The sequence below is a fragment of the Indicator indicator genome, chromosome 33 (assembly GCF_027791375.1).
Source record: "Indicator indicator isolate 239-I01 chromosome 33, UM_Iind_1.1, whole genome shotgun sequence".
In the NCBI taxonomy this organism is placed as follows: domain Eukaryota; kingdom Metazoa; phylum Chordata; class Aves; order Piciformes; family Indicatoridae; genus Indicator; species Indicator indicator.
The window spans coordinates 7,139,927-7,164,044 of record NC_072042.1 but is presented as its reverse complement, the minus strand read 5'-3'; the positions used below and the strand labels follow the sequence as shown (position 1 = coordinate 7,164,044).

Below are 24,118 nucleotides of genomic sequence, written 5' to 3'. Positions count from 1 at the left end.
GAGCCAGATGCTGCTTCTGCAACTCTTGGTGCTCTCCATGTCCAGGCCACCCAAATCTCCTTTAGCCCAAACTCAATCTTGCCAAACCCTCCTGTGCTTTCTCAACAAGTTTCCACCAAGAGAAGGATCTCTCTCTTCCCCCAGACCCAAACTGTCTCATCCCACGGACATCTGGAGGAGAATGAACAAGTGAAGGGCAGAGCTCAGCTTTGTGCCCAGCACACCAAAGCAGTGCCAGGGAAGAGGAGCCTGGCACAGTTTGGGAGTGGCAGGATTGCAGCTGGTTTGGTGCTGACCTGGATTCCCAATGTCAAAGACAGCTCCCATTTCCTCCCAGCAGCTCTGGAGCCCTCAGAAGAGGTGGATCCATGGGCTCAGTGCCCAGGCATCCACCCCAGCACCAGCCCATGGTGGCTGTGCCCACAGAGGCTCAGCTGTGGGTCATGGCAGGAGCAGCTCCCCTGCCCCAGGGGCTGCAGCAGATAGAGGAAGAGCTGCAGAAAAAGATTTTTTTTTCCTGTGTTGAGAAAGCAAATCTCCTGCTTTACGATCAAGGGTTGGAGGGGGGGGGGTCAGAGGCAGCCCAGGGGGTCTAACCTGACTCCTGTCCTGCTGGAACAGCAGTAGGTGCTGGCAAATCCCGTCAGATCCGTGGGAGATGGCCAAATGGACCTGATTCCCTTGGGAAACCGAGCATGAGGCTCCCTCCTGTGCCTTGGGGTGCAGCACCTGTGTCTGTGCGTGCACCCACCCTGTGCAAGGGCCCTTGTGCCCCCACTGTGTCACAGCTGGCACAGGCACCAGGACCCACGGTCCCCATGTCACAGACAAGTTTCCCCCAGCACACAGGGTCTGTGTGTCCTGGTTCCTGTGCAGGCATCAGGACACATGGTCCCCACGTCCCAGAGGAGAGCCCAGCCCCATCGGGCCGCCCGGGATCCACATGCCCATCATCTCCGTTCGCCAGCAGCTCAAAGCTTTATTTTCCCACAGCAGCTCGGGCTGGAAGCAGCACCGCAGCCTCGATCCCCGCCTTCCAAAGATGGTTCACTGAGGAGATGACTCAGAGGTCGTGAACGCTGTCGACACGAAGCGGCAGCGATGCCACCTCCGAAAGCCAGTCGGGGAGGGGGCGCAGCCTGGGCTCACAGCTCCCCGGCACCCCGGGAGACGCTGCCCATTCCCAATCAGTGCTCCATTGCCAGCCAAAAGCAGCTGGGGGGGGGGGGGGGGGGGGGGGGGAGGGGACGGGGGGGGGGGGGAGCTGGGCCGGGGGGAGAGTTGGAAAGACCGAAATAAACATCAGGGGAAAAAAGGTTCCTACCGGGATTGAGTCCTCCGGGGATGGGCTACGGCGCAGGGTCTTCTCTGCCACTACGACTCGAGCAGGCTGGCAGTGCCCTTGAGCCCTGTCCTTGTCCCTGCTACAGGGCCAGGCATGATCCTGGCTGAAGGAGAAGGGTTTGGTGACCCCTCAGATAAAGCCTTCAGTTTGGAGACATTTTTTGAGGGCTCAGGATGAAGCAGGAACCCACCCTGTGTGCGAGCAGCCTCAGTGCACCCAGCCCTGGGTGGGAACAAGGTGCTCAGAACAGGCCTGCATCAGCACCAGCACCACCCCAGAGAGGGAACAGTCTCCTTTGTGTCCTGAGAACACTGAGAACACCTTGGGGACACCAGAGGCATCACTCCTGTGGACAGCATCGGTCTTCAGGAACGGATTTGATGCCTGCAAAGTTCCGAGCTGCGATTTCCGTCCCGCCTCCTGCCGCAGCTCCAAGTGCGGCCATCTGACAGCGGCACGTCCGGCTATGCAAATGTCCTGCCCTGGGAGACAGGCTCCCTGCACACAATGCCAAGGAAAGAACACTGCAAGAAGTCCCCGTCACCACCCCCCCACCCCCCCATCCCCCCCCGCCCACCCAGCCAGGCAGAATGGCGAGGCAGGGAAGAATCTCATCTAATTTTAACTCCCCTGACGATGGGCTTTGTTCTTTCCCAGCAGCTGCCCCGCAAGGTATGAAAACACTCAGCTCTGTTGACGTGGGAAAACAAAACACACAAATCAGCCTATTTTCTTCTTCAAGGCCAATTTATCTGGAGCTGTCACCACAGGCAGGGGAAGTGATGAGCTCCAGGGAATCGAGGGGGAGCAGCTTGGACCCACAGTTCTGTGGGTACTGGTGTGGTTGGGCTGATGCTCATGGAGCATGTGATCCATGCACTCCCTGTCCTGCAAGCCCCCAAAACCTCTCAGACTTACAGAACATTTCCTGCTGCACTCCCCCAAGCTGTGACGCTGGACATGGGCCCAAGTTAGACCTCTAAACAAAACAGCATCCCCAAAGAGTGGCTCACCACAAGCCGAGCTCCAACCAGGGTGCAGACACCAGCCTGCTCCTTTTCCAGGCAGCTTTCAGGTTGCTGCAGCACCCACCTGGCAATCTCTCAGGCTGCCCAGAGAGGTGGGTGCTGCCCCATCCCTGAACCATTGCAGGTCAGCTTGTGCGGGGCTCTGAGCAACCTGCTCTGGTTGGGGATGTCCCTGCTGAGTACAGGGGGCTGGCCTGGATGGGCTTTGAAGGTCCCTTCCCACTCAAAGCATTCCATGATCTCTATTGGTATGGCTACAGCTCTCCCCTGTCTCCCTAGCTCACACCTCATCCCTGTGAGCAGCAAGAGCAGCAGCCACCCTGACATTGCTGGAGCCCCAGTGCAAGGCTCTCTCCAACAGGACCATGGCAAGAGAAGATGGGCAGCAAGCACAGCTCAGGGGGCAGGGACATCCCAGCTACCTGGGACCTACATGTGTGGCCCTGGCCCAGCTCATCAGCAGCCAGAGTGGGCAGGCAGATGATCAGTGAAGCCTTTTAAACGTTTTCCATTTGCTTTGTGCTTCCCTGGGTTTATTTTTAACATCCCAGCTGAAGCGAGCAGCAAGCGGAACTGAGCGGCTGCAGCAACCTGCCAGCACAGTGAGCCCTTCGCACATAACCCCCTGGAAAAGGGTTGGTGTGGGGGCTCTGGCCGTGCTGGGAGCCACGGGAAGGGATGAGCTCTCTTCTAAAGAGCTCCTCAGCCACGATGGGAGCTGTTTTGCACTCCCTGACCAGAGGTTTCCCCCCTGCCAGGAGCCACTGGCAGCAGGGCTGTGTCAGAGCCCTGTGCAGCACAGCCTCAGACCTTGTGCCCAGCAGGCTCTTTTCACCAGGGGAGGAGTTTAAGCCTCCTGTCCCCGAGGACAAGCACATGTGGGACTTGCTGGGACAAAGCCTTCTGCTCTGCCATGGCTTTTGGTGCCTCTTTGCAAAACCATCACAGCACTGGGAAGAGCCTGCGGGCAGCAGGCTGGAGCATGGCCCGATGACCAAAGTGCAGGACCCAAGGCAGCTATAGTCCACTAAAGCCGTCCCTGTGCTCCCAGTTTCTGCCCACATCCATCCCACCAGCCCTCTGGGGCACTGCCAGAGCCGCTGAAACCCTCCTTGCATGATGGCAGAAACCTACCACATGTCCTTGGTCAATGGCCCAGGAGCTGTTTGCACCAGAAGCAGAGGATGGATGAGGAGCTGCTAACTCCCTGCTCAGCTCTTAATGAGGTATCTGGATGCTTCCACACTGCAGGGGTTGGATGCTGGAAGTGCTGTGCGGGCTGAAACCCTCATCTGCAGGGCTGAAACAGCTCCTGGCCTGTCCTCCAGGTCCTCTGCCTCCTGCTCTGTCCCTCCTGAGCCAAAAGCACCCCAAACCGCAGCAAACCATCCCCACTCTGTCCCGGGGCACAGAGCAGTGACTGAATCCATCCTCAAAGTGAAGAGGTGATGGACACCCCCAAAATGGGTCCCTGCAGCCCCCACACCTACTGGGAATCCAGCAAAAATAAAGCTCCTGCTTTGTAGACCCTGAAGAGGGGGGAGGCCTGCAAAGGGGGGAGGAAGGCAGGCTGCCCTAAGGAGGGTGAGGATGACCTTCAGCAACCCACAAGCCCAGCTCTGCCAAGCAGATGGTGCTGATGGGCACCACTGTTTGCACCCCCACACAGAATCTCCCCCAGCCTCCCACCACCCCTCCTGAGTCACCCTGCAACACTCCCCAAAACCTCCCCAGCATCGTCCAAATCCATTCAGTGTATGGTGTGGGGAGAGAAGGAGGGGGAGAAGAAGCACAGGGTGGTGGTGGACAGCAGGTGGTGGTTTTGTTTTGGGGACAAAGGAGTTGTTTGCCCCCTCCCCCCCCGCCCCCGCTTCTTCCAGACAAAGGAAAACCAAAGCAGCCATCGCAGCCCCCCTGAAGCTGGCTCCTCCCGGGGTGCTCAGGGCTGGCCCCCCATCCCTCAATGGCTCCAGAGGAAGGTGACAGGCAGCGATGAGGACAGGCAGGGGTGGGCAGCAGGTGGGGAGCGCGGAGAGCAGGCAAGAGAAGACAGCTCGGTGCTGGCGGGCGGTGGGAGGCGGGCGGTGAGGGGGGCCGCCCCCAGCCCCACGTGGCTCCGGGGACCCGCCGGGTTTATAAAGCGGCTCCGGTGGCGGCGCGGATAAGGGAGGCGGCGGCTGCGGTGACCGGCAGCGGGGCTCGAACCGCGGGGCTCGGATGCTCCCGGCGGGGCCACGGGCGGCCACGGGCCATGGAGCTGCCCACGGAGCTGGTCACGGCTGCTGCGACCACCTGGGGCAACAGCACCGCCTGGCCCCCCATGCTCGGCCATGGGGGCAACGAGACAGGGTCAGCGCGGGCCAAGAACGCCACGTCCATCCTCATCGCCGTCGTCATCACCGCGCTCTACTCCGTGGTATGCGTGGTGGGTCTGCTGGGCAACGTCCTGGTCATGTACGGCATCGTCAGGTGAGGGCAAGGTGGCCCCGGCGTGTCCCCACACACACTGGTCCGGGCCGTGGGGAAGGTGTGAGAGGGGCGTGGGGACAGCTGGGGGATGAGGGTGCACCGTGGGTGGGTGTGTGTCAAGTGAGGGGTGGCAGCTGGAGATGGTGAGCATGAGATGAGGGAGAGGTGAGGGGGAAGGAGGGAAAGCGACCCAGGAGCGTGAACCACGTGTGGCATGGGCACAGAAGTGACCAAGTGCCAGCACTTGTGACCAAGACCCAGTGTGCACCAGGGCCGAGTGTGCTCTCGGTGTGAGCAGCAGCAGCAGCAGTGAGGGCGGTGTGCAGCAGTAGCACTTTTAAGCAGGTAGCCCCGGGGTGCGTGTGAGGTGTGATGTGTGTGTGCGTGGGGGGGTCTCCAGGTGCTGCGTGAGAGGAAGACGCCAAGATGTGGGAGCATGGAGCACGGGGGGAGCTGAGGTGGGGGGAAGTTGGGGGGCACAGCCCAAGCCCTGTGTGGGGACAGGGTGGGGGCAGAAGGCACAGGACTGGGCATGATGTGCTTTGAGAGGCACCACAAAGAGCTATCCCCCATGCACCCACCCCACAGCTGGGGCAGAGGGGCTGGTGGGCTCCCACTGGTACCTGCCCACCCCATCTGTGGGACCTGGGCTGCAGAGGCTGTGGTTTGCCCACCCCCAGCCCTGCCCTGGGCTCCTGCAGCCACCTGGCTCCTGCTTTTCTCTAACAAAGAGCAGGAGCCTGCACTGCCCAGCCCCAGCTTGTTCCACAGTCCAGCTGGCCCCTGCCCCCCATGAGCTCAGCCACCCACTCGTGTCCTGGGGGCCCTGAACCCTGATTTGGTTCTGTCCAGTGTGGTGGTGGCAAAGCAGGTGCCAGGGTAGGATCTTAGTTGCTGGGAGCATCTCCACTGTGGCTTTTGCTGGGTAGAGAAGGGGTCTGCAGGATCTCTGCACCCCAGGACAAGCAGCAGGACCCCGGTATCCTCCTTGTCAGCAGACCTGGCACAGTGAGACACTGCAGTACCCAGCCTTGGGGTGCAAAATTCCCTGCCCATGCCAGCCCCTTTGACCACGGCTGATCCCATCTGTGGAAGGGGGGGCAGCACCTTGGCCAAGGCTGCTGTTAAGAGGGGACAGTAAAGCCAAGACTTGCAGACCACAGGACCACCAGTGGCAGTGGGGGCTGGCAGACCCCACCGTGGCCCCCAGCCCCCTGACAGCAGAAGCAGGAGTTGTGCTGGTGGTCACAGTGCAGGGACTTCAGCCATGCAGCCTGGGTGGAGGGAGCAGAGGCCTCACAGCGTGCCCAGGTTCCCACCACCCCATGCCATGCTGGGCAGGGCTTGTCCCGAGGGAGCTCCAGATCCATAGGGCTGACCCCAACTGCCCTCACCCCAGCTGAAGCCAAAAGCCAGGGGCCAAAACAGAGCTTGTGGCTGGATTTAGGCAAAGCCCCAAAATGCTAGTTTTTAACCATTTCCATTCCACACCACCCAGCACCACGGCGTGAGGCTGGCACAGCCTGGCACTGCCTGTGCACGAAATAAAGGTAGTGACTCACTGAGAGGGGAAGGAACTCAGCCCGAAACATGCCCAGGAGCTAGCAGGGCTGCCTGTCACCCTCGTGCCTGTCACCTCGCAGTTTTGGGTAGCTGTGCTGTGTGTTTTTACCCACCCCCCCCAGGAGGATGGGCAGGTGGGTACTGGGCTGGGGGTGCCACTCCCTGGCCCTGCCCACCCTGGGATGGGATTTTTCATCACCTTGAAACAGCTTTGAAAGCCTCCTGCCCAGCCTGCAAAAGCACCTGAAGGTGCAGGGAGGATGCCAGGCTTAGGCTGAGGGTTATCAGACACCCCCACCCCCCCCAGCTGCTGTTGCTTGGCCACAAAAGGGAAGGCATTTCAGAGAAGCAGCAACACTGTGCCAGCAGCTCCTCACTGCTTACCCAACCTTACACATCCTTTGGCCTGACTCCATGCCACCCACAGGTCCCAGCCCTGTGCTTTCCACCCCCCCCCATTACCCAACCCATTGCTAGATGCCCCCCCCCCCCCCCCCAAGGCTGGGAGCACAGAGCCCAGCACTGAACCTGCCTGGAGCTCCGTGGGAGGTTTGTGAGCAGAGCTGCTCTACACCAGCAGGGCTGAGGCCAGCTCTAGGCAGGTTCCACCAGAGAGAGCCAGGATGGAATCAGCTCCAGGATGAGACCTTGCTGCTGGAGAGATGCTGGACACTGTAGCCCTGGGGACACCTCCCCACATCACCTCCTGCCACCCTTGGGACCTGGGCATGGTACCTGAGCAGTACATCCTATGGGGCTTGGGGACCTGCAGCTGAGGTTCACAGAATCACGGAAGGGTGGAAAATACTGCACCAGACAGCACCAGGCAGCAGAGCCCCGCACCACAGAGCCTGTGAGTGCCAGGGAGCAGGGGCACACTGGACCCTGCTGCACAGCCCCCATCTGAGCTTCCCAAAATGGGCACCCAGCAGCCCAGAGAGCCAAACACAGCTGAACCCCAAAGCAGTCCTTGCACTGGGCAGCCAAATCCAGCAGTGTGCCTGGAGGGAGCTCAGCCTCCCCAGCAGCCTCTGGCTGCAGCCAGTGACAGCTCTGCCATTGCCACTGCGTCACTGGCAGCTTTTAACCCCCCCCAAAAGCAATTTGCAGCTGCAAGCTCAGGCCTGCGTGTGGCCAGGTCCCTGCAGAGCCCATCAACCCCCTGCCAGCTCCAGCATGGGCATTACTGTGCTGGGCATGGGATTTGCTCAGCCAGGCTCTTTAACTGGGTGGCTCTGAGCAGCTCCAGGGGCCTGGCACCTGGGTTACTTCACCTCTTTATCTTCTGAGTGTCCTGGGGAGCTGAGGGGTCCCTGCCTGGGGGTCCAGGGCTGCTGGAACACGGAGCTGCCCCACGCTTGCTCCATCTCCTCCAGCCTCATCTCTGCCCCCACCTCCTTCTAGACTTCCAGACTGGCTCCTTCAAGTGGGGAGGTTCCATTCAAGGCAGTACCTTAACTGTGAGACTCTGCCAGCCCAGGGAGCTCCACAGCACAGGCTGCCAGCTTGCAGGCCAGGACCTGCCCTGCAGCCCCTTCCAGGCTCTTCCCTGGAGCAGCTGCGCTGGTTGCAGCTCAGGTCACCAAGATGAGCTCCCCCTGCCCTGTGCAGAGGGTTTGACCCTCGGTCTGCTCCTGGAGGAGGTTGAATCCTGCCCCAAACCCCCAGCTCTGGGGGCTTATTTGTCAACCCCATCATCCCAACCATCCCAGCATCATCTCCACCATCCCAGGCACCCTCATCATTCCAACCATTCCCATCATGGCTTTGCCTCCTCCCTGGCCTCAGCACATGCAGCAGGGGGTTGGAGAAACCCTCACCCAGCACAGCTGGGCACATCTGGCAGAGCACAGCATCAGTGCCTGGTTTTGTTGTACTGCACTGGAAAAGCTGAGCTCAGAGAAGTCTGAATTTACCCAAAAGGACAATTTTCTGCCCTGGGTGAGGCACAAGCTGACAACAGGAGGAATTCTCAGCTTTTGGTCTAACCTGCAATGAAACAGCTCCAAGAGCTGCATTTGCAGAGGAGCCTGGGAGGTGACACTGAGGAGAGTTGAAAAGGACTCCCCAAGGAAAGGACTCTTTTTTTTTTTTTTTTAATGCCTTATTTCCTATAAAACCTCTCAAATATTCCCATCTTGGGCAAGCAGCTGCAGCTTGCAGCCGAGATGAGCAGGACAGGAACGCTGCTGGGGCTGGGCTGGGCTGAGCTGAGCTGCTGCTTTCCCTCAGAGAGAAATGGAATCAGGGAATGGTTTGGGTGGGAAGGGACCTCTAAGGGTCACCTGGTGCACCCCTCAGTCAGAGGGACATCCCCAACCAGAGCCCCAAACAACCTGACCTGGACCAGGCTTCCTCAAAGGCTCTGGAGCTCCAGCCTGGCTCATTGGGCTGCTTCCAGATGGCCTCTTTCCAAGGGTAATCGATCCAAGTTCTGCAGGGAGAGTCAGGAGGCAGGTTGGATAATCAGGATTTACTGAGTGGAAAATCAGATAATGGAGACCTGGGGAGGGGAAGGAGCTGGTGCAGCTGGTCAGGGCACTGGAGGAAATCGACTGAGATGGAAAAATGACTTCTCCAGAGCTGTCTTCAGATGTCCTTTCAGTCTTTACTCCTAGGTGTGGGAGCAGGGACGCCCTGCCTGGGCATCTGAGGGACCATGGCAGGGTCCAACCATGGTCTGCAGGTCCAAGCTCAGCACCCTGTGCCCAGCACACACCCAGACAAAACCTTCTTCACCTTCTACCCCATGAGTCTATGAAGTTGTGCCCCCTCCTCACTGTGCTGAGCGTGCAGACACATCCTGGGCCATGGGGGTTGGACTGGATGACCTTCAAAGGTCCCTTCCATCCTCAACCACTCTGTGACTCAAAGTCTTCTGTGATAAGCCAGCCCTGACCACCTGCCACGGTCTCCTTCTCTGCCACCCCCAGGTACACCAAGATGAAGACAGCCACCAACATCTACATCTTCAACCTGGCCCTGGCAGACGCTCTGGCCACCAGCACTCTGCCCTTCCAGAGTGCCAAGTACCTGATGGAGACGTGGCCCTTTGGGGAGCTGCTCTGCAAGGTGGTGCTGTCCATTGACTACTACAATATGTTCAGCAGCATCCTCACCCTCACCATGATGAGCGTCGATCGCTACATCGCCGTCTGCCACCCTGTCAGGGCCCTGGACTTCCGCACCCCAGCCAAGGCCAAGGTCATCAATGTCTGCATCTGGCTGCTCTCCTCCCTCATTGGGGTGCCCATCATGGTCATGGCAGTCACCAAGTCAAAAGGCAAGTGGCTTCTAGGCAAGGGTCCCCTCCTGTCCCATCTGTGCCCCCCAGCAAACCCAAGCCACCTGGCCCTGTGGCAGGTTGGAGCTTGGCGGTGGGCCATAAACCTGCCCTGGCACGGAAAAGTCATTGTCCCACAAAATGTCCTCCCCCTTCCCCATCTCCAGTCCAAGCAGTGCCTCTGCTCAGCTCCTGGGGTGCAAATCAGGTGCCTGAAAACACCCCCAATGCCACTGCAAAGTGCCCAGCTGGCCCACACCGAGATCTACAGCCCCTGCTAATAAGGCCCTGGGCATCCTGAGAAAGAGGACAGGTTTCAGTGGAAGGTGGCATGGGGACATGTCCACCATGGGGGCTGGGAGGACACAGTGTGGGGGTGGCTCAGGAGGCTCTATGGGGAACAAGTCCCTGGGGTGCTGCACCCACAACATCTCCTCAGCACCCTGTGGGCAGGGGGTTGGTGGCACAAAGCTGCTGGGGAATCTGCCAAGAGCTGGCAAGTGGGCACCTGTCTCCTAGAGCTTTCGGCAAGCATGGAGGTGCCCAGGCCTGGCCGAGCAGAGCCAGCTGTCACCCACAGCAGGCAGCCAGCAGCTGCCTCTGTGCTCTCTCTCCTGCAGATGGGGTGGTGCTGTGCACGCTGCAGTTCCCTGACCCTGCCCTCTACTGGGACACTGTCACCAAGATCTGCGTCTTCATCTTCGCCTTCCTGGTGCCCATCTTGGTGATCACCATCTGCTATGGGCTGATGATCCTGCGGCTGCGCAGCGTCCGCCTGCTCTCAGGCTCCAGGGAGAAGGATCGCAGTCTGCGGCGCATCACGCGCATGGTGCTGGTGGTGGTGGCAGCCTTCATCGTCTGCTGGGCACCCATCCACATCTTTGTCATTGTCTGGACGCTGGTGGACATAGACAAGAGGAACCCCTACGTGCTGGCCAGCCTGCACTTCTGCATCGCCCTGGGCTACACCAACAGCAGCCTCAACCCTGTGCTCTACGCCTTCCTGGACGAGAACTTCAAGAGATGCTTCCGGGATTTCTGTGTCCCCTGGGGGGCCCGTGGCAGAGCCATCCCTGGCCAGCCTGGCACCGCCCATGGCACCGCCCACACCCCAGCCCAGCCCCACTGCCAACCTGCATGACTAGAGGTGGGCAGCCTCCAGCAGGGCTGCCGGCGCCGGGCAGGGGATGACCTGCGCTCGGAAGTGACCCAGGTCACCAGCATGGAGCTCTAGCAGTGTCCTGGCCTGGCTCTGCCCATGGCACTGCTGGGTTCATGTCAGCCTGGCAGCAAGGGACTACCCAGACTCTTTGCCCTGGAGAAGCAGGGACAGGGGAACCAGGACCCACCAAGCCTGGGCAGAGCTGCTCTGTTGCTGCTCCCACATAGCTGGGCACAGCTGGCAGCCCCATGCGCCCAGCAAGGGCCACTGGCAAAGCCTAGGCTTCTGCCTCTGAAGTCATTAAGCCTGAGGAGCTCATTAAGGGAGCAATTAGCGGGGACCTGAGCAGCTGCTGAAGCAATCAGGATGGACTGGGCGTCACTGCCAGGGCTCTGCCCAGGGGCTGGTAGGTGAAGGATGAGCAGCACCCGGCCCACAGCAAAGCCAAGAAGGACGCCAAGGGTTTGGTGCTCGTCTGTTAGTAGAAGATGGAAAACCACCACCACCATTCCATCATTCCCCAGACAGGGAATGCAGAGACTGAGGGACACATAGCCCGTGGCAGAGCAGCTTTTGTGCCCCTCATGGGGATGGAGCCAGCACCCTCTGGAGAGGGAGCTGATGCTGGAGACCATCCTGCAGGAGCCACCCAGGGACCTCTGCACCACATCAAATGCTGCTGACATGGACTCATGGAATGCTTCTGGTTGGAAAAGACCTTCAAGATCATGGAGTCCAACCACTCTTTAACTCTGCCCAAGCTGGGGCTAACCATGGCCCTCAGCACCACAGTTCTGCAGAGGTGGGCATTCAGCCACCTCCCTGGGCAGCCTGTGCCAGGCTCTGAGAACCCTTTCAGGGAAAAAGTTTCTTCTGATGTCCAACCTAAACCTGCCCTGGGGCAACTTGAGGCCATTTCCTCATCTCCTATCCCTTGTTCCTTGGTAGAAGAGCCCAACCCCACCTGGCTTCAGCCTTTCAGGGAGCTGCAGAGAGCAATGAGGTCTTCTCTCAGCCTCCTTTTCTCCAGCTGAACACCCCCAGCTCCCTCAGCTGCTCCTCCCCAGCCATGAGTGATGTCTTCCCCTGGCCTCCCACTCCCTGGATCCCATCTCCCTGCTCCGTGCTGGCTGTGAGCAGCATCCAGGAGCTGTGACTTTTCCTTCCTCTCACCTTCTCTCTACCAGAGCTGCAGCCAGGAGGTCCAACATCAGGAGAAGGAGAAGGAGAAGGAGAAGGAGAAGGAGAAGGAGAAGGAAGTCTGGGAGGGAGCAGTAACAGCATTTAGTGAACAAATTGCTGCAGCTGGAGGAAGCAGGCAGCTGCTGGACCCACCTGGGGCTTGGGGCGTGGGAACTGGCTGCAGTCTGGGCTGTCTCTGGTTTTCCAGTTGCATCAATTTAGCCTAATCAGGGCCATTACTTCTCCTTCCCAGCCTCTGCCTCCTCCAGAGCCTGTGAAAGTTGTAGCCTCCCTGTCAGGAGGGCAGAGCCCTGGAGGCAGCTGCAGCATTTCTCTGTCAGAGGAAGCAAAAGGGGCTTGAGGCCCCATCCTGATCTCTGCTCAGTCACTGCTGGAGCAGCCAGTGATGCTCCTCCTCTGCCTGCTCCCTGTCCACCCCCACTATGACCAAAAGCCTCCTGCTCAGCCTTGCATATCTCCAGCTCCTGCCCAAGGATCCTGAGGAGCCCCTTGCAGGCTTGGAGGGAGCCCTGGGCCACCAACAGAGCCATGCCTGCTCTCCTCACCAGCCCCCACAAGCCTGGCTGACTGTAGAGCATCTGGTGTGGGATGGGGATCCAGCTTCTCCCCACCCAAACCATCTCCACCAGTCCCTTGTTTGGGTTGGGAATCCCAGGGGTCAAATCTTAGCCCAGGGAATCACAGAATGGTAGGGGTTGGAAGGGACCTCTGGAGATCACCCAGTGCAACCCTCCTGCCAGAGCATGGTCACCCAGGGCAGGGCACACAGGAACACATCCAGGTGGGGCTTGAAAGTTTCCAGAGGAGACTCCACAACCTCCCTGGGCAGCCTGCTCCAGGGACATGCCTCTGGCAGCTGCCCATGAGGAGCCATGACACATCTGGGACAGGTGGAGGCCACCTTTGTGCTTCTGTAGATAGCTCTGTGTGCATCTCTGTAGCTGTGTGGAACCCCAGTGAGCAGCTCACCCCCTCTCTACAGCAGCCCCAGATGCCTGGTGTCTAATGGAGCTCAGACTCCTGCTGAACCTGCTGGGGCCACAGCAGCAGGCAGGACCTCACCAAGGGCTTCAGCCAACACCTCCAGCTCCAGCCCTGGGCCTGGGGCTTTGCTGGTGCTGCTGCAGAGGATCTTTGCTTTCTACTACAATAAACAAAATAAAAGCAGAGACACCAACCAGATCCCAGCTCTCCTTTGACTCTTGAGCACTGAAAGTCACAGAATCATTGAATCCCATCTGGTCCAACCTTTCATAGATTCATAGAATAGGTTGGGTTGGAAGGGACCTTGAAGACCATTCAGTTCCAAGCCCCTGCCATGGGCAGGAACACCTCCCACCAGCCCAGGTCGCTCAGGGCCTCATCCAGCCTGGACTCTCTCCAGTACATCCCCATTTCAACCCAGTTCCCATCCCAAGAGTCCCAACGTACCAGGAGCCACACCAGACCACTGCACCCCACAGTCAGATTTCCAGCCTTAATGACAGAGCTCAGGGAGGTGACACCACCTGATGACCAAACCTTCATCAAGGACCTGTGGGACCCCACACTCCACAGCAGCCTCTTTAATTAGCCCAGGGAAAACCACCCGGCCCTGGCAGCAGCCAGCTCTGCAATAATTAAACCTCATTTCCTCTTTTAGGCAGGAAAAGGAGGACAAGAAATTAGCTCAGCATCCCCCAAACCCTCTGAAGATGCAATTCCCTCCTGGCAGAGCCTGCACAGGTGGAGTTCAGTGTCCAAAAAAAAAGAAACAGAATCAGAGAATTGGTCTGGCTGGAAGAGATCCCCAAGGTCCTCGAGTCCAACCTTCAACCACAGCCACTAAACCAGCTTCAGATGTTAAAGATGGTAAAGAGAAAGGGGAACAAATCTCCTAATAAAAACCCCATGAAATGCTTTGATTTGGGAGGCACAAAGAGCCTGGCACCACCAGAGCTCATCCTCCATGGCTGCTCGAAGCCCCAGATCCCACATTCCCATGTTTTGTCTGGGAATTAAAACCATTTTAGACACTTTAAATAGCAACCGATGGAGACTGGGAGCTGAGGACACACCCCCAGCAGTGGGAAAGCCTCTGGTTGTGCTGCTGGTGGAAAACCTGCCCCTGGCACAGCCAAGTGTACCCCCAAAGCCACCACAGGATCCAGATTGCTCCTCCTCACCGCCAAGCCCCCGCTGCCGCCTTGCACGGAGCAAGCTCTCCTTAATGAGTCGTTTCCCGTCTCAAACAAAGCTCTTTGCCCTCGCCCACCCTCGGCCCCGGCGCGGGGGCTCAGCCTCCCCCGGCTCCCATCCAGGTGCCACCGCAGCTCCCGGGGCTGATTCATCAGCGCCGAGCATTCCCAGCTCTGTCGTTGTTCTCCTCAGCCCTTTTTTCTCTCCTCTTTCGTGACGGTATCAGCCTGCCCCCTCCTGCCAGTGGGATCCGCTCCCGTTCCCGGGAGCAGTCCCAGGGACTGGTGGCTGGGAACCAGCGCAGCACGGCCGGGAGCCGCTGCGCTCCCGCCCCGGCCGGGTCCCAGCAGCTGCTGCGAGCGCCCAGGGCATAGCAGGACCTGCCCAGGCCCTTTCCAGCCATGCCAGCGGCCTCAGCTGTATCTGGAGGCCTAAGTATGGCAGGAACAGGAGTCTCACAAGGGCGGGGGGGGGGGTCTCACAGGAACAGGGGAAGTCCCGTCGGGACCTGTCCAACTTCCCCGCGCCCAGGGGCCCAGCGGTTCCCAGCGCCTCCTCCTGCTGCCACCGCGTGGCCATGTCCCGCAACTGCACCTGGCATACGGGCTGGCTGTGGCCAGGCGGGCATCAAGGCAGCACCCAGGAGTGGCCTCGCACCCTTACCGAGCAGGCACCCGCCGCACCCCGTCCCCAGGCACCATGGCCGCAAAGGGCTGGCCTCACGCTGTGGTCCACAGCAGCCCCCTGCCCAGGGGTGGCAGGAGGACCACCTCAAGTCCACCTCAATCTCCCTGAGCAGGGGTTGAAGGATGTTGAGCCCTCCTCAGGGCCACCTTGGTGCAGATGCCAAAGTTCAGCTGGCAGCACAGCTTTGGTTGCAGCCTGGGGAGAGAACTGATGAAGAGGTGGCAGGAGGGGTCAGGGTGAGCCCAGAGCAGGGAGGAAGGAACTGCCCACCCCTGCAAACCATAGGACACCCCCAGGCTTTATCAAAACTCTATTCTAAAGGTTAAAAGCTTACAGGTTCTCTTCCTCTGGGTCTTCATTCCAACAAAATACATTTTCTTTTATAAAATTCCACCTATTCTGGGGCATTGGCCAAGTCCCAACCCCCTACTCCTCCCTATTGCTATAACACAAAAGTCACCCTTCAAAACCTCCCCTCTCAGCCCAGGCACCTGGAAAGAGAAGAGGGGGCAGGCTGGGAGCAGGGAGCAAGCCCAGTTGGCCCAAGCCTGAAGGTGATAGGGAAGGAGCTCTGCTGTTCAGAGGGGTCTGATGCAGAGCTGGGTGCTGGATGTCCTCTCAGCAAGACCCCAGCAGCACCTGAAGCTCCTTCCTCAGCAAAGGCAAAGCAATGAAACCAGCCAAGCCCTCCCCCCACCCGGGGTGGCTTGTGTTGGGGTTCTGCAGGTGAAGGGAAGAGGGGAAGTGGCTGGGACTGCAAAAACCAGCTCTGGAAGGGCTGCTGCAGGCAGCAGGGAGTTGGGGAACGTGCTCCTGGCCTGGCTGCTAGGGGGATTTTGTCTCAGATCCCAAAGTGGTGAGGGGTGGGAGGCAGAAGGCCCTTTTTCCACTAGCTGCAGTGCAGTGCCCAGGTATGTGCCCCCTTGCAGGCTCCTGGCAGCATCTCCCCCCTGCACCCATGAGTGTTGGGTGGGAAGAGAGCTCCCCAGAAGGGGTCCTGCTGCAGAGATGTCCCAGGCAGCAGGCACAGCCAAGTTGGAGAGAGAAAAGGATATTTAGGTGAGGGGGATGGAGGAGCACCCAGAGATGGGCACTGTGGGGACATCAGAAAGTTCTTGGCCCAAACTCTTTTGCATAGCAAAGAACAAAGCTGCCCTGCTTTGCCCAGCCATGAAAGATTAAAACCAACCAAGAAGAGAGGAAAAACCCTTCCAGCCTCAGTGTGGAGATCAGTTTAGGCTTGAACCAACCTGGGGCAGCCAGCAGAGCACCGTGGAAGATGGACACAGGGAGGAAATCCCTGAGGAGCCCTGCTCCAGCCACAGACATTGCCAGGCCCAGCTCCAGGAGCCTCCTGCCCATCCTGCCACTGCTGGTGACAGAGCAGAGCTGGGCAGTGGTGTCCTGGCATGGGTGGAGGCCAGGGGTGGGCACAGGTCCTGCCACCCTGCAGGGCTGGGCTGCTGCATCAGCTCTGCTGCCTGTCCCTGACTAGCAGCACCGTGTGCTGTCCTCCGCTCGACACTGCCAGCACCCAGCGGTTCTCCAGCTGCTTGCCTGTCATCTCCACTGGGCTCCAGACGTCCTCCTCCTCCCCTGTGCCCAGCTGATAGTTGGTGCCCATGCCCCAGGCAAAGGCTCGTCCTGCAGCAGAGGTGATTCAGGTTTGGAGTTCAAAGTGGCTGAGCAATGGGGTGGGAAAGGGACTCAAAGCCAAAGCCAAACCCGAGGGGATGTTACACCTGGGCAGGGGGAGATGAGTGCCCGAAACAAGCAGGGGACAGAAGCAGTGCTGGGCAACTCAAAGAGCCAGGTCAGGGGAATTGGAATCCTGTAGGTTGGAAGAGACCTCTAAGGTCATCCAGTCCAACCCTTAACCCAGCACTGCCAGAGCACCACCACCCCATGGCCCTCCGCACCACAGCTACACGGCTTTGATACCGCCCCAGGGATGGAGACTCCACCACTGCCCTGGGCAGCCTGGGCCAGGCCTGGACAACCCTCAAGGGGAAGAAATTGTTCCTCATGGCCAACCCAAACCTCCTTTGGGGCAGCTCTCATTCAGTCACTTGTTCCTTGGGAGAAGAGCCCAACCCGTACCCAGCTCCAGCCTCCTCTCAGAACCTTAGGGTGCCAATGAGGTCTCCCCTCAGCCTCCTCTTTTCCAGGCTGAGCACCCCTGGCTCCCTCAACTATTAGGAAACAGCCCCTGGGGAACAGTGCCAGGACCTGGCTCCCATGCTGACCCAGCTGGCTGGATGCAGGGGGTCAGGGTGGAGGGATGAGGGGTGGAAGGTTGATGGGGTGGCCCCCAGCCCTGGGGAGCCCCCCAGCACTCACCGTCAGTGCTGACAGCGTAGCCAACTGATGCGCCGCAGGCCACGGAGGCGACGCTGGGCAGCTCCGCGATGGCCGTGGGGCTGCTGCGCTCCTGTGCCCCCGTGCCCAGCCCCAGCCGCCCATACTCAGCCCTGCCCAGGCTGTAGGCCCTGCCTGCAGCATGACACAGGTGACCCCAAGATGGGGGAAGCCCACGGTGGGCCACCTCCAGACCCTCCACAGCCTGATCATTGCTCCCACCTGCCCCCCCAACTAGATCCCAGGAGGTGAGGGGTGGGACAGGGACCCTGGAGGTGGGTGGGTGCCTGCACAGAGCAGAGGGTACCAGGCACCTGTGCCCCCATGCTCCTGCCATGCTCCCTGCCCTCCTATAGATTCAGGCTGCCCTGGTTGCCTTGAATCCCCAGCACTTGGTGGGATCCAGCACATTGCCCTCACCCCAGCACCTCCCCCGCTGGGACAGGCTCTATGCAGCCCCCAGCCCACCAGTGCTCACCCTCGGAGTCAACGCAGACTGTGTGGTGCTGCCCACCAGAGAAGGCCACCCAGGACTTGGTGGAGTTCTTGAAGCAGGTCAGGTTCTGTGGGGAGAAGCAGGGCTCGGTGCCCTGGGTACCTGCAGGGTAGGACACAAACCAGGCAGATCAGGTCTGTGGGCATGGACAGCCCATGCCAGGCACTGGCACTGAGCCACCCACCCTGGGGCTCACCCAACCTGACTAACCCAAGCTCCCCCCAGGCTCCCAAATCAAGTTTGTACTCAAACCCAGCAGCTGCAGGGGCTGAGACCTAAGCCCAGAGCTCTGCAGGGCGACCCCCAGCCTCCAGCCCTAGTGGGTGTCTGATGGGTACCATTCAGGGTGTGGGGTGCCCAGCATCACCCACCCAGAGGCCAGGGGGAGCAGGGAGCCCCAGGCAGAGCAGGCAGCAGTGCAGGGCTGTGGAGCTCACCCAGCTGGTGGTAGTTGGAGAGGCCGAAGCCATAGACCTGCCCCTGGCGCGAGACGGCGAAGGTGAAGTAGGCTCCGCAGAAGGCATCCTGGAAGCGCATCCGGCCCCGGCCGCCCCTGCCCTGCACTGGCACTCGCTGCGGCTGCAGCAGGCGCTCTGCGGGCACAGAGCAGCGTCGGTGCCAGGGTGACACTGCAGGGTCAGTGCCCAGGGTGCCACTGCAGGGTCACGCCAGCACCTGGGGGCGCCACCCTCTCCTTCCCGCCTCCACCCAGCCCAGCAGCCAGTTCACCACCAGGCCCCATGCAGGGGGCGATGTGCCCCTCTGCTCAGGGCAGAGCTGGGGCTGAAGGCCAGGCCACGAGCACCACTGCAACTCACGCAGCCCTTTCCTTCCCCCTCGGTTGGCAAACACCTCTGGCACCCTGCCCAGCTGGCCCTGCTCGCCACAGCCGCACGTGAAGAGGTCACCATCCACTGTCAGCATCACCAAGTGGTCATTCCCTGGGAGGACAGCAGAACAGTAAAGCAGGAATCCAGCAATAGCCAGAAGGTGAGATCAGAGTAGTTGAAAGGAACTTTAAAGTCATCCAGTTCCAATCCCCTGCCATGGGCAGGGACACCTCCCACCAGCCCAGATTGCTCAAGGCCTCATCCATTCTGCGTCTTGAACACCTCCAGGGACGAGTGGCCCACAACTTCCCTGGGTGACCTGTTCCAGTGTCTCACAGGGCACCCTTGTGGGGCACTGGGCATGACTGGTGAAACATCAGCAGCATGGCTGGGGCCAGGGCAGATGCGAGGCCCGTCCTCAGCAGCCAGACGAAAAGGACCTGGACCTTCTAGACCTCCACCTTCTGGAGCTGCCCCAGGCTGTGCCAGTGCAGTGCAGTGCCAGGGCCTGGCTCACCTGAGGCAACCTTAACGACAGGTGCAGGGAGCTGCAGCGGCACAGGCATGGAGCTGGTCTGCATGGGCTCCAGCAGCCCAATGACTCCATTGTTGTCCTGCAGAGACAGACAGACACTGAATGGCAGCAGCACCCAGCAGCAGCAGAGCTGGCAGTGCCCCGGCAGCCTCCGTACCCTGAAGGAGCCCCAGACAAAGACTCTGCCGTCCTCTGTCAGTGCTGCCGTGTGGCTGTCCCCTGCAGACACCTGCACCACCTTCTCCTGCAGCTCCACCAGCCCCGGACGCATCTCCGACCCTTCTGCGGAGGTGTCTCGGCCCAGGGCACCTTCATCATTGCAGCCAAAAGTGTAGATCTGCAAAGAGCCATCCTGAGGAGCTGCCTGCAAAGGGCTGCTAAGATAGAGCCCCACCAGCAGCCCCACTGCGACCCAAGCAGTGAGGAAGACCTCAAGAGAACACAAGGAGAGCTTCCAGCCCTCCCTTCATGCCTGTGGCCTCCTCTGGCCTCACTCCAGCAGGTCCTGTGCTGAAAACTTGAGAGATGGACCCAGCACTGCAGGGGAGGTCCCAGGATGGGACCTAGGGAGCCATCATGTCACGTATAGAGCCAGGGACCCTCCACGCTGAATTATCCCTTTGACCCCCAAAAATTCTGTGGCCCATGGCATGGAGACCCCAGAGCTGGAGCAAACAACACGTGGGCAGAACAGGGTCCTGACTCAACCCCCTAGTCTGCACTCCCCCTGCCTGGCACTGCCCGCCCTTGCCCTGTGCTCACCTTGCCCTGCCTGGCACTGCCCCTGCCCTGTGCTCACCTTGCCCTGCCCGGCACTGCCCCTGCCCCGCACTCACCTTGCCGCTCTGGCTCAGGCACACAGTGTGCATCCCTCCTGCTTCTGCCTGCACCGTCAGCTCCGGCAGTGACACCAGGGCTGGCTTCTTCCTCTCCATCACATCCTCACCCAGGCCCAGCTGGCCGACATCGCCCTGCCCCAGCGTCAGCACCAGCCCGGGCTGTGTGCGGTGGGAGGGGTGGCAGACTGGCGGCACAAAGGAGAAGAACCTCTGTGCCGTGCTGGGGAAAAGCCCTGCCGCAGAGCTGCTCCCCGGGAGCTGGGAGGGAGAACTCCCAAGGGGTTCTCACCTTTAATCTTCTTACTCCCCAGAGGATCTTCCTCTGGCTCTGGGCTCTTCACTGCTCGCTTCCTTGGCATGGTGCCCTGGGTGCAAACAACAAACGCATGCTGTCAGGCGGGCACCGCGGCCCCGTTCTCACGGGTTGAACCTCATCCCCCTTCGGGTCCCGGCAGCCCAGGAGATGACGCCAGACAAGGCAAAGAAGGGCTCGGGCCCTTCCCTGTTCTCCCCAAGGCTGAGGCCCACGTTTCGCACCCCACGCATCCCCTGACAGCCCCTCCCCGCACCAAGCCGAGTCCTAACCCCAGGACCACCGTGCCCCAGCCTTACGCTCCGGACCGAGCCGTGTCTCGGCCACTGGACCCCTAGTCCCGGCGCCCATCTCCGGACCGAGCCGAGCGTGTCCCAGCCCCAGGACCCCCACGTCTCGGGCTCATGGCCCCAGCTGGCATCCTGGGACCCAGCCGTGCCGCGTCCCGGCGCCAGGACCCGCATGTCCCGATCTCACCGCCCCGGACCGAGTTGTTCCGTGTCCCGGCCGCAGGACTTCCGTGTGTCAGGCTCATGGTCCCGGGCCGAGTTGTCCGTGTGCCGGGGCCAGGACCCCCGTGCCCCAATATCTTCGCCCCGGCGGATCTTCCCAGCCCCTTCCCGCCGTTTGAATCCCCCGCGCTGCCCCACGTGGAGCCACGCAGGCCCGCGGCCCGGCTCGGCCTCTCCTCCCGTCGGCTGCTGCTCGCCGTGCCGGGCCGGGCCGGACATTCTGAAGTCAGCTCATTGCTCAGCTGTCCCGGTCCCCGTCCTCTGCCACCCCCGCACCCTGTTCCTCTCCTTACCGCCGACCACGGGCCCCACCGCGCCCCCACCTGCGCTCCGCCGCCGGCGGCTACCGCCACAGCTCAGGGCGCATGCGCGGGGCAGAACGCACCCTGCCCGTGGGGCACGGCGCCCTCTGCTGGCCGGCGGCCTGACATTGCAGGGCAGGGAGGGAGAAAGGGAGGCCCTGCAGCGTGGGCAGCGCGAACAAGAGAGGGCAGGACAGGCAGGGCACAACGATGTCACTAATGAAGCAGCACTTACACGACCCTGGTGCATGCTCCCAGGCCACCGGACAGCGGTCCTGGATAGAAAGACAAACTTGCGAGACATGAGGAATGATTTTTTTCCCCAGAAAGGCTGCCCAGGCCCGGCCCAGGCTAGTGGTGGAGGGGGTTTCAGAGCCATGGAGATGGGAACAGCATGTTTTGGTGCTGCCCTGATGGCTGATTTAGGACACCCACAGCTCATCTCCACACACTCCATCCTCATCTGTAGTTAGTGACAACTCCACCTTCTCCACCACTCCAGAGGGCAAAACCCACTTCAGATCTTGCAGACCCTTTTCTCTACTGCAAAGATGTCAGTTCCAGTCCCTGCTGGGAGCCTTGTCCTGACCCAAGGGGCTGAGGTCTCCACCTTCTGCTCTCTGCACAGCTGCAGAGACCTAGGGCAGGACATGCAGCCAGCTGCTGTAGGGTAACAGCAGGCAGGTCAGCAACTGCTTTGCTCCTTAACCCTTTAAGCCCAACCCTCACAAATACCTCTTGATGAAAGGAGTCAAGAGCAGCCTTAACCCTCCCCCTCCCCGAGCAGACAAGCCCTGGGACAGGCTCAAACCCTCCTGGATTTAGCCTGCTGTGAAGGTTGGGGATGATCCAAAGCTGGAGGTACCCCCAGTTCCCAACCCAGCCCTTGTAGTAGCAATCACTCCACACAAGAACATAAAAGCAAGTACAGTTTATTCAGCTCTCCACACAACTTCACACCTTTATTCAGGTTACACAGATGCAGAAATTGCTGCTCACCCACAGCCTCTGAGCCACTCCTCCAGGATCAGCTCCCCACCACACCGGGTCAAGTCACATCTTCCGCAGCAGCTGGGATCAAGGATGGCCCCCCTGATGGGGGCTGTTGGGCAGGGCCCAGCTGATGCCCACACACAGCATGTGGCCTTTGTCTTGCTCTCCTCTGCCACCCAGAGCACTGCCAGCCACTGGTGCCTCTTAGGGGCCTGCATACTAATTCCACCATGTGCTCTCCTGGGGTGTATCCCACCACTCCCAGCCGTGGTTTGCAGGCAGAGGCCATTTACCAGGCAATCCCCAGCACTCAGCAGGTGCCATCAGGCCATAAATGCTGGAATCTTCCCCTGCTTCCAGCCCCTTTTGACTGCAAGCACTGAACCTCAGCTATCCCCTCTACTGATGGGGCTGCTGCACTCCATACTCACCCTGCTAGACAGGAAGATTCTTTTATCTCCTTATCAGCCACCATCTGCAACAGAATAAAATCCAGAGCTAAGAAATCTTTAGATCTTTCTACTTAGCAAGCAGCACAAAAACTTGGGAGCCATGGGAGGATCAGGTCAATCCCAGGCACGTGTTCCCAGCCCTGTGCAAGCCTGACCTCTGCTCCTCACCCGTATTATCCCAGCGCACCCACCCTAGCTTTCTCAAGAAAAAAAAAAAAAAAAAACCACTCTGGGATCGCTTACGAAGGTGGTCAGGAGTCTAAACCAGGGCCTTTGTCACGTTGCAGTTTCTCCTCTTTCCTTGATTCCCACACCTCCCAAAGCTGGCCTCAGACTAATCAAGTCATCTTTCACACAAGACCTTCACCTCCTTCTAGGATTCAGGAATCGACCCCTTTTCCCCCATCCATCCCAAAGTCAGCATCTTAGAAGCCAGCAAAGCTTTCGCTGTTCAGCAACACCAATAAATCCCACACTGGGATTCCAGCACTTTAACCCGATCCAGTTATTCTGTAAGGCATTTAGAAACAGTTCAAGCTTATCGAAACTGTTAACGCACAGAGCTATGCATAGCCAACATCACATCGTCAGAGCATTACCTTCCGACTTCAACGGCACTCCGAAGTCTGGATGCTTGTATCTGCCAACAGAAAAACGGCGTTTAAAGAGGTGCTGTAAGGGATGCCTCAAGAGCTCCTCCCGTTCCTTTCCACCCCTGTCCCTACCCCCTGCGCCATGCCGAGTGGCAGAGCTGTTTCCTGCATGGTTTCTCTCCTCTGTAACCGCCCGGAGGCTCAGAGAAGCAGTAGGAATATGCAGGCTGCAGACTCGAGGCCCAGCTTGATCTCCAACGTCGTGGAACGGGACTGTACGTCACGAGCCCGGAGGCCTACGCTCCCCTGCGCCACACGGACAGAGCCGAGAGAGAGCAACTTCTCCGGATGTCCACGTTGGGTGGGCACCTTCCCCCCAGACCCACCCACGTTCCCCCGCGCCCCCAGCGCCTCGCAGCCGAGACCCCGCGGCGGACACTCATGCTGGGAGGGGAAGTAAGAGAAAAGAAAGGGGGAGAAAAGCCTAATTAAAAAAAAAAAAAAAAAAAATAAAGAACAGACGAGACAAAAAAACCCCCACACACAACAAAACCAAACGACAAAAGCAGAAAGAGAACGAAGAAAGGGTAAGAAAAAAAATAAAAATAAGTCAAGGAAGATATCTACAGTCATCTCGCACCCCAGCTGCTGGCAGACAAAGAGGCCGGCTGCTAGCGCGCGCCGCTATTTATGGAGGGCGAATGGGCGGGGCTAATCGCGCATGCGCTCCGCGCACGGGGCGGTGTGGAGCAAGGAGGTGGAACAAGGAGGGGGAACAAGGAGGGGCGGAGCAAGAGGAGCGGCGCAGCTGGCGCATGCGCGGGGCGGAGACGGGAAAGTGGCTGTTTCCCCGCCGCCGCCATCTTGTGACTGTCTGTTCACCTCGCATCCCTATTTCCCCCGGTCCAGGCGTTTAAAATAGCACCACAACAGCACTTACAAAAAATCCTAAAATACTTTTATTCAATAATTAAAAT

General features: G+C 59.7%; 2 protein-coding genes, 1 long non-coding RNA gene and 1 other non-coding gene across 7 annotated transcripts; 1 reads left to right on the top strand and 3 right to left on the bottom strand.

Annotated features, from left to right (window-relative positions):
• The first annotated feature begins 4,624 nt into the window (after positions 1 to 4,624).
• Positions 4,625 to 10,829, top strand: OPRD1 (opioid receptor delta 1). The gene is made up of 3 exons (XM_054395212.1): positions 4,625 to 4,842; positions 9,339 to 9,688; positions 10,309 to 10,829. Exons 1-3 carry the CDS (start codon positions 4,625 to 4,627, stop codon positions 10,827 to 10,829), a joined length of 1,089 nt encoding a protein of 362 aa, XP_054251187.1.
• A 5,557-nt stretch (positions 10,830 to 16,386) lies between these two features.
• Positions 16,387 to 20,335, bottom strand: RCC1 (regulator of chromosome condensation 1). Its single transcript, XM_054395352.1, has 9 exons — positions 20,266 to 20,335; positions 19,974 to 20,161; positions 19,295 to 19,474; positions 19,120 to 19,216; positions 18,591 to 18,713; positions 18,210 to 18,365; positions 17,755 to 17,874; positions 17,259 to 17,411; positions 16,387 to 16,562 (listed from the first exon to the last, which is right to left on the bottom strand). Exons 1-9 carry the CDS (start codon positions 20,333 to 20,335, stop codon positions 16,387 to 16,389), a joined length of 1,263 nt encoding a protein of 420 aa, XP_054251327.1.
• Positions 20,336 to 22,034: 1,699 nt separating this feature from the next.
• Positions 22,035 to 23,786, bottom strand: LOC128977715 (uncharacterized). Of its 4 annotated transcripts, none has more exons than XR_008489424.1 (4): positions 23,769 to 23,786; positions 23,148 to 23,188; positions 22,792 to 23,058; positions 22,035 to 22,571 (listed from the first exon to the last, which is right to left on the bottom strand). It is a non-coding gene; the product is annotated as an uncharacterized LOC128977715 (long non-coding RNA). The 4 variants fall into 4 exon arrangements; XR_008489422.1 differs by lacking the exon at positions 23,769 to 23,786 and adding an exon at positions 23,274 to 23,503; XR_008489421.1 differs by lacking the exon at positions 23,769 to 23,786 and having other exon boundaries at positions 23,148 to 23,503.
• Positions 23,298 to 23,502, bottom strand: LOC128977814 (small nucleolar RNA SNORA73 family). The gene has a single exon (XR_008489427.1). It is a non-coding gene; the product is annotated as a small nucleolar RNA SNORA73 family (small nucleolar RNA).
• Positions 23,787 to 24,118: the final 332 nt, after the last annotated feature.

What these genes read in the sequence shown, in the direction of transcription:
- RCC1 (XM_054395352.1), bottom strand. Translation starts at nt 20,335, where the DNA reads ATGCCAAGGAAGCGAGCAGTGAAGAGCCCAGAGCCAGAGGAAGATCCT. An exon ending in GCCTGAGCCAGAGCGGCAAG is followed by an intron (nt 19,475 to 19,973) that starts GTGAGTGCGGGG and finishes GGCTCTTTGCAG; the next exon opens with ATCTACACTTTTGGCTGCAA. An exon ending in AGTCTGCGTTGACTCCGAGG is followed by an intron (nt 17,412 to 17,754) that starts GTGAGCACTGGT and finishes GTCATGCTGCAG; the next exon opens with GCAGGGCCTACAGCCTGGGC.
- OPRD1 (XM_054395212.1), top strand. Translation starts at nt 4,625, where the DNA reads ATGGAGCTGCCCACGGAGCTGGTCACGGCTGCTGCGACCACCTGGGGC. An exon ending in GTCATGTACGGCATCGTCAG is followed by an intron (nt 4,843 to 9,338) that starts GTGAGGGCAAGG and finishes TGCCACCCCCAG; the next exon opens with GTACACCAAGATGAAGACAG. An exon ending in GGCAGTCACCAAGTCAAAAG is followed by an intron (nt 9,689 to 10,308) that starts GCAAGTGGCTTC and finishes TCTCTCCTGCAG; the next exon opens with ATGGGGTGGTGCTGTGCACG.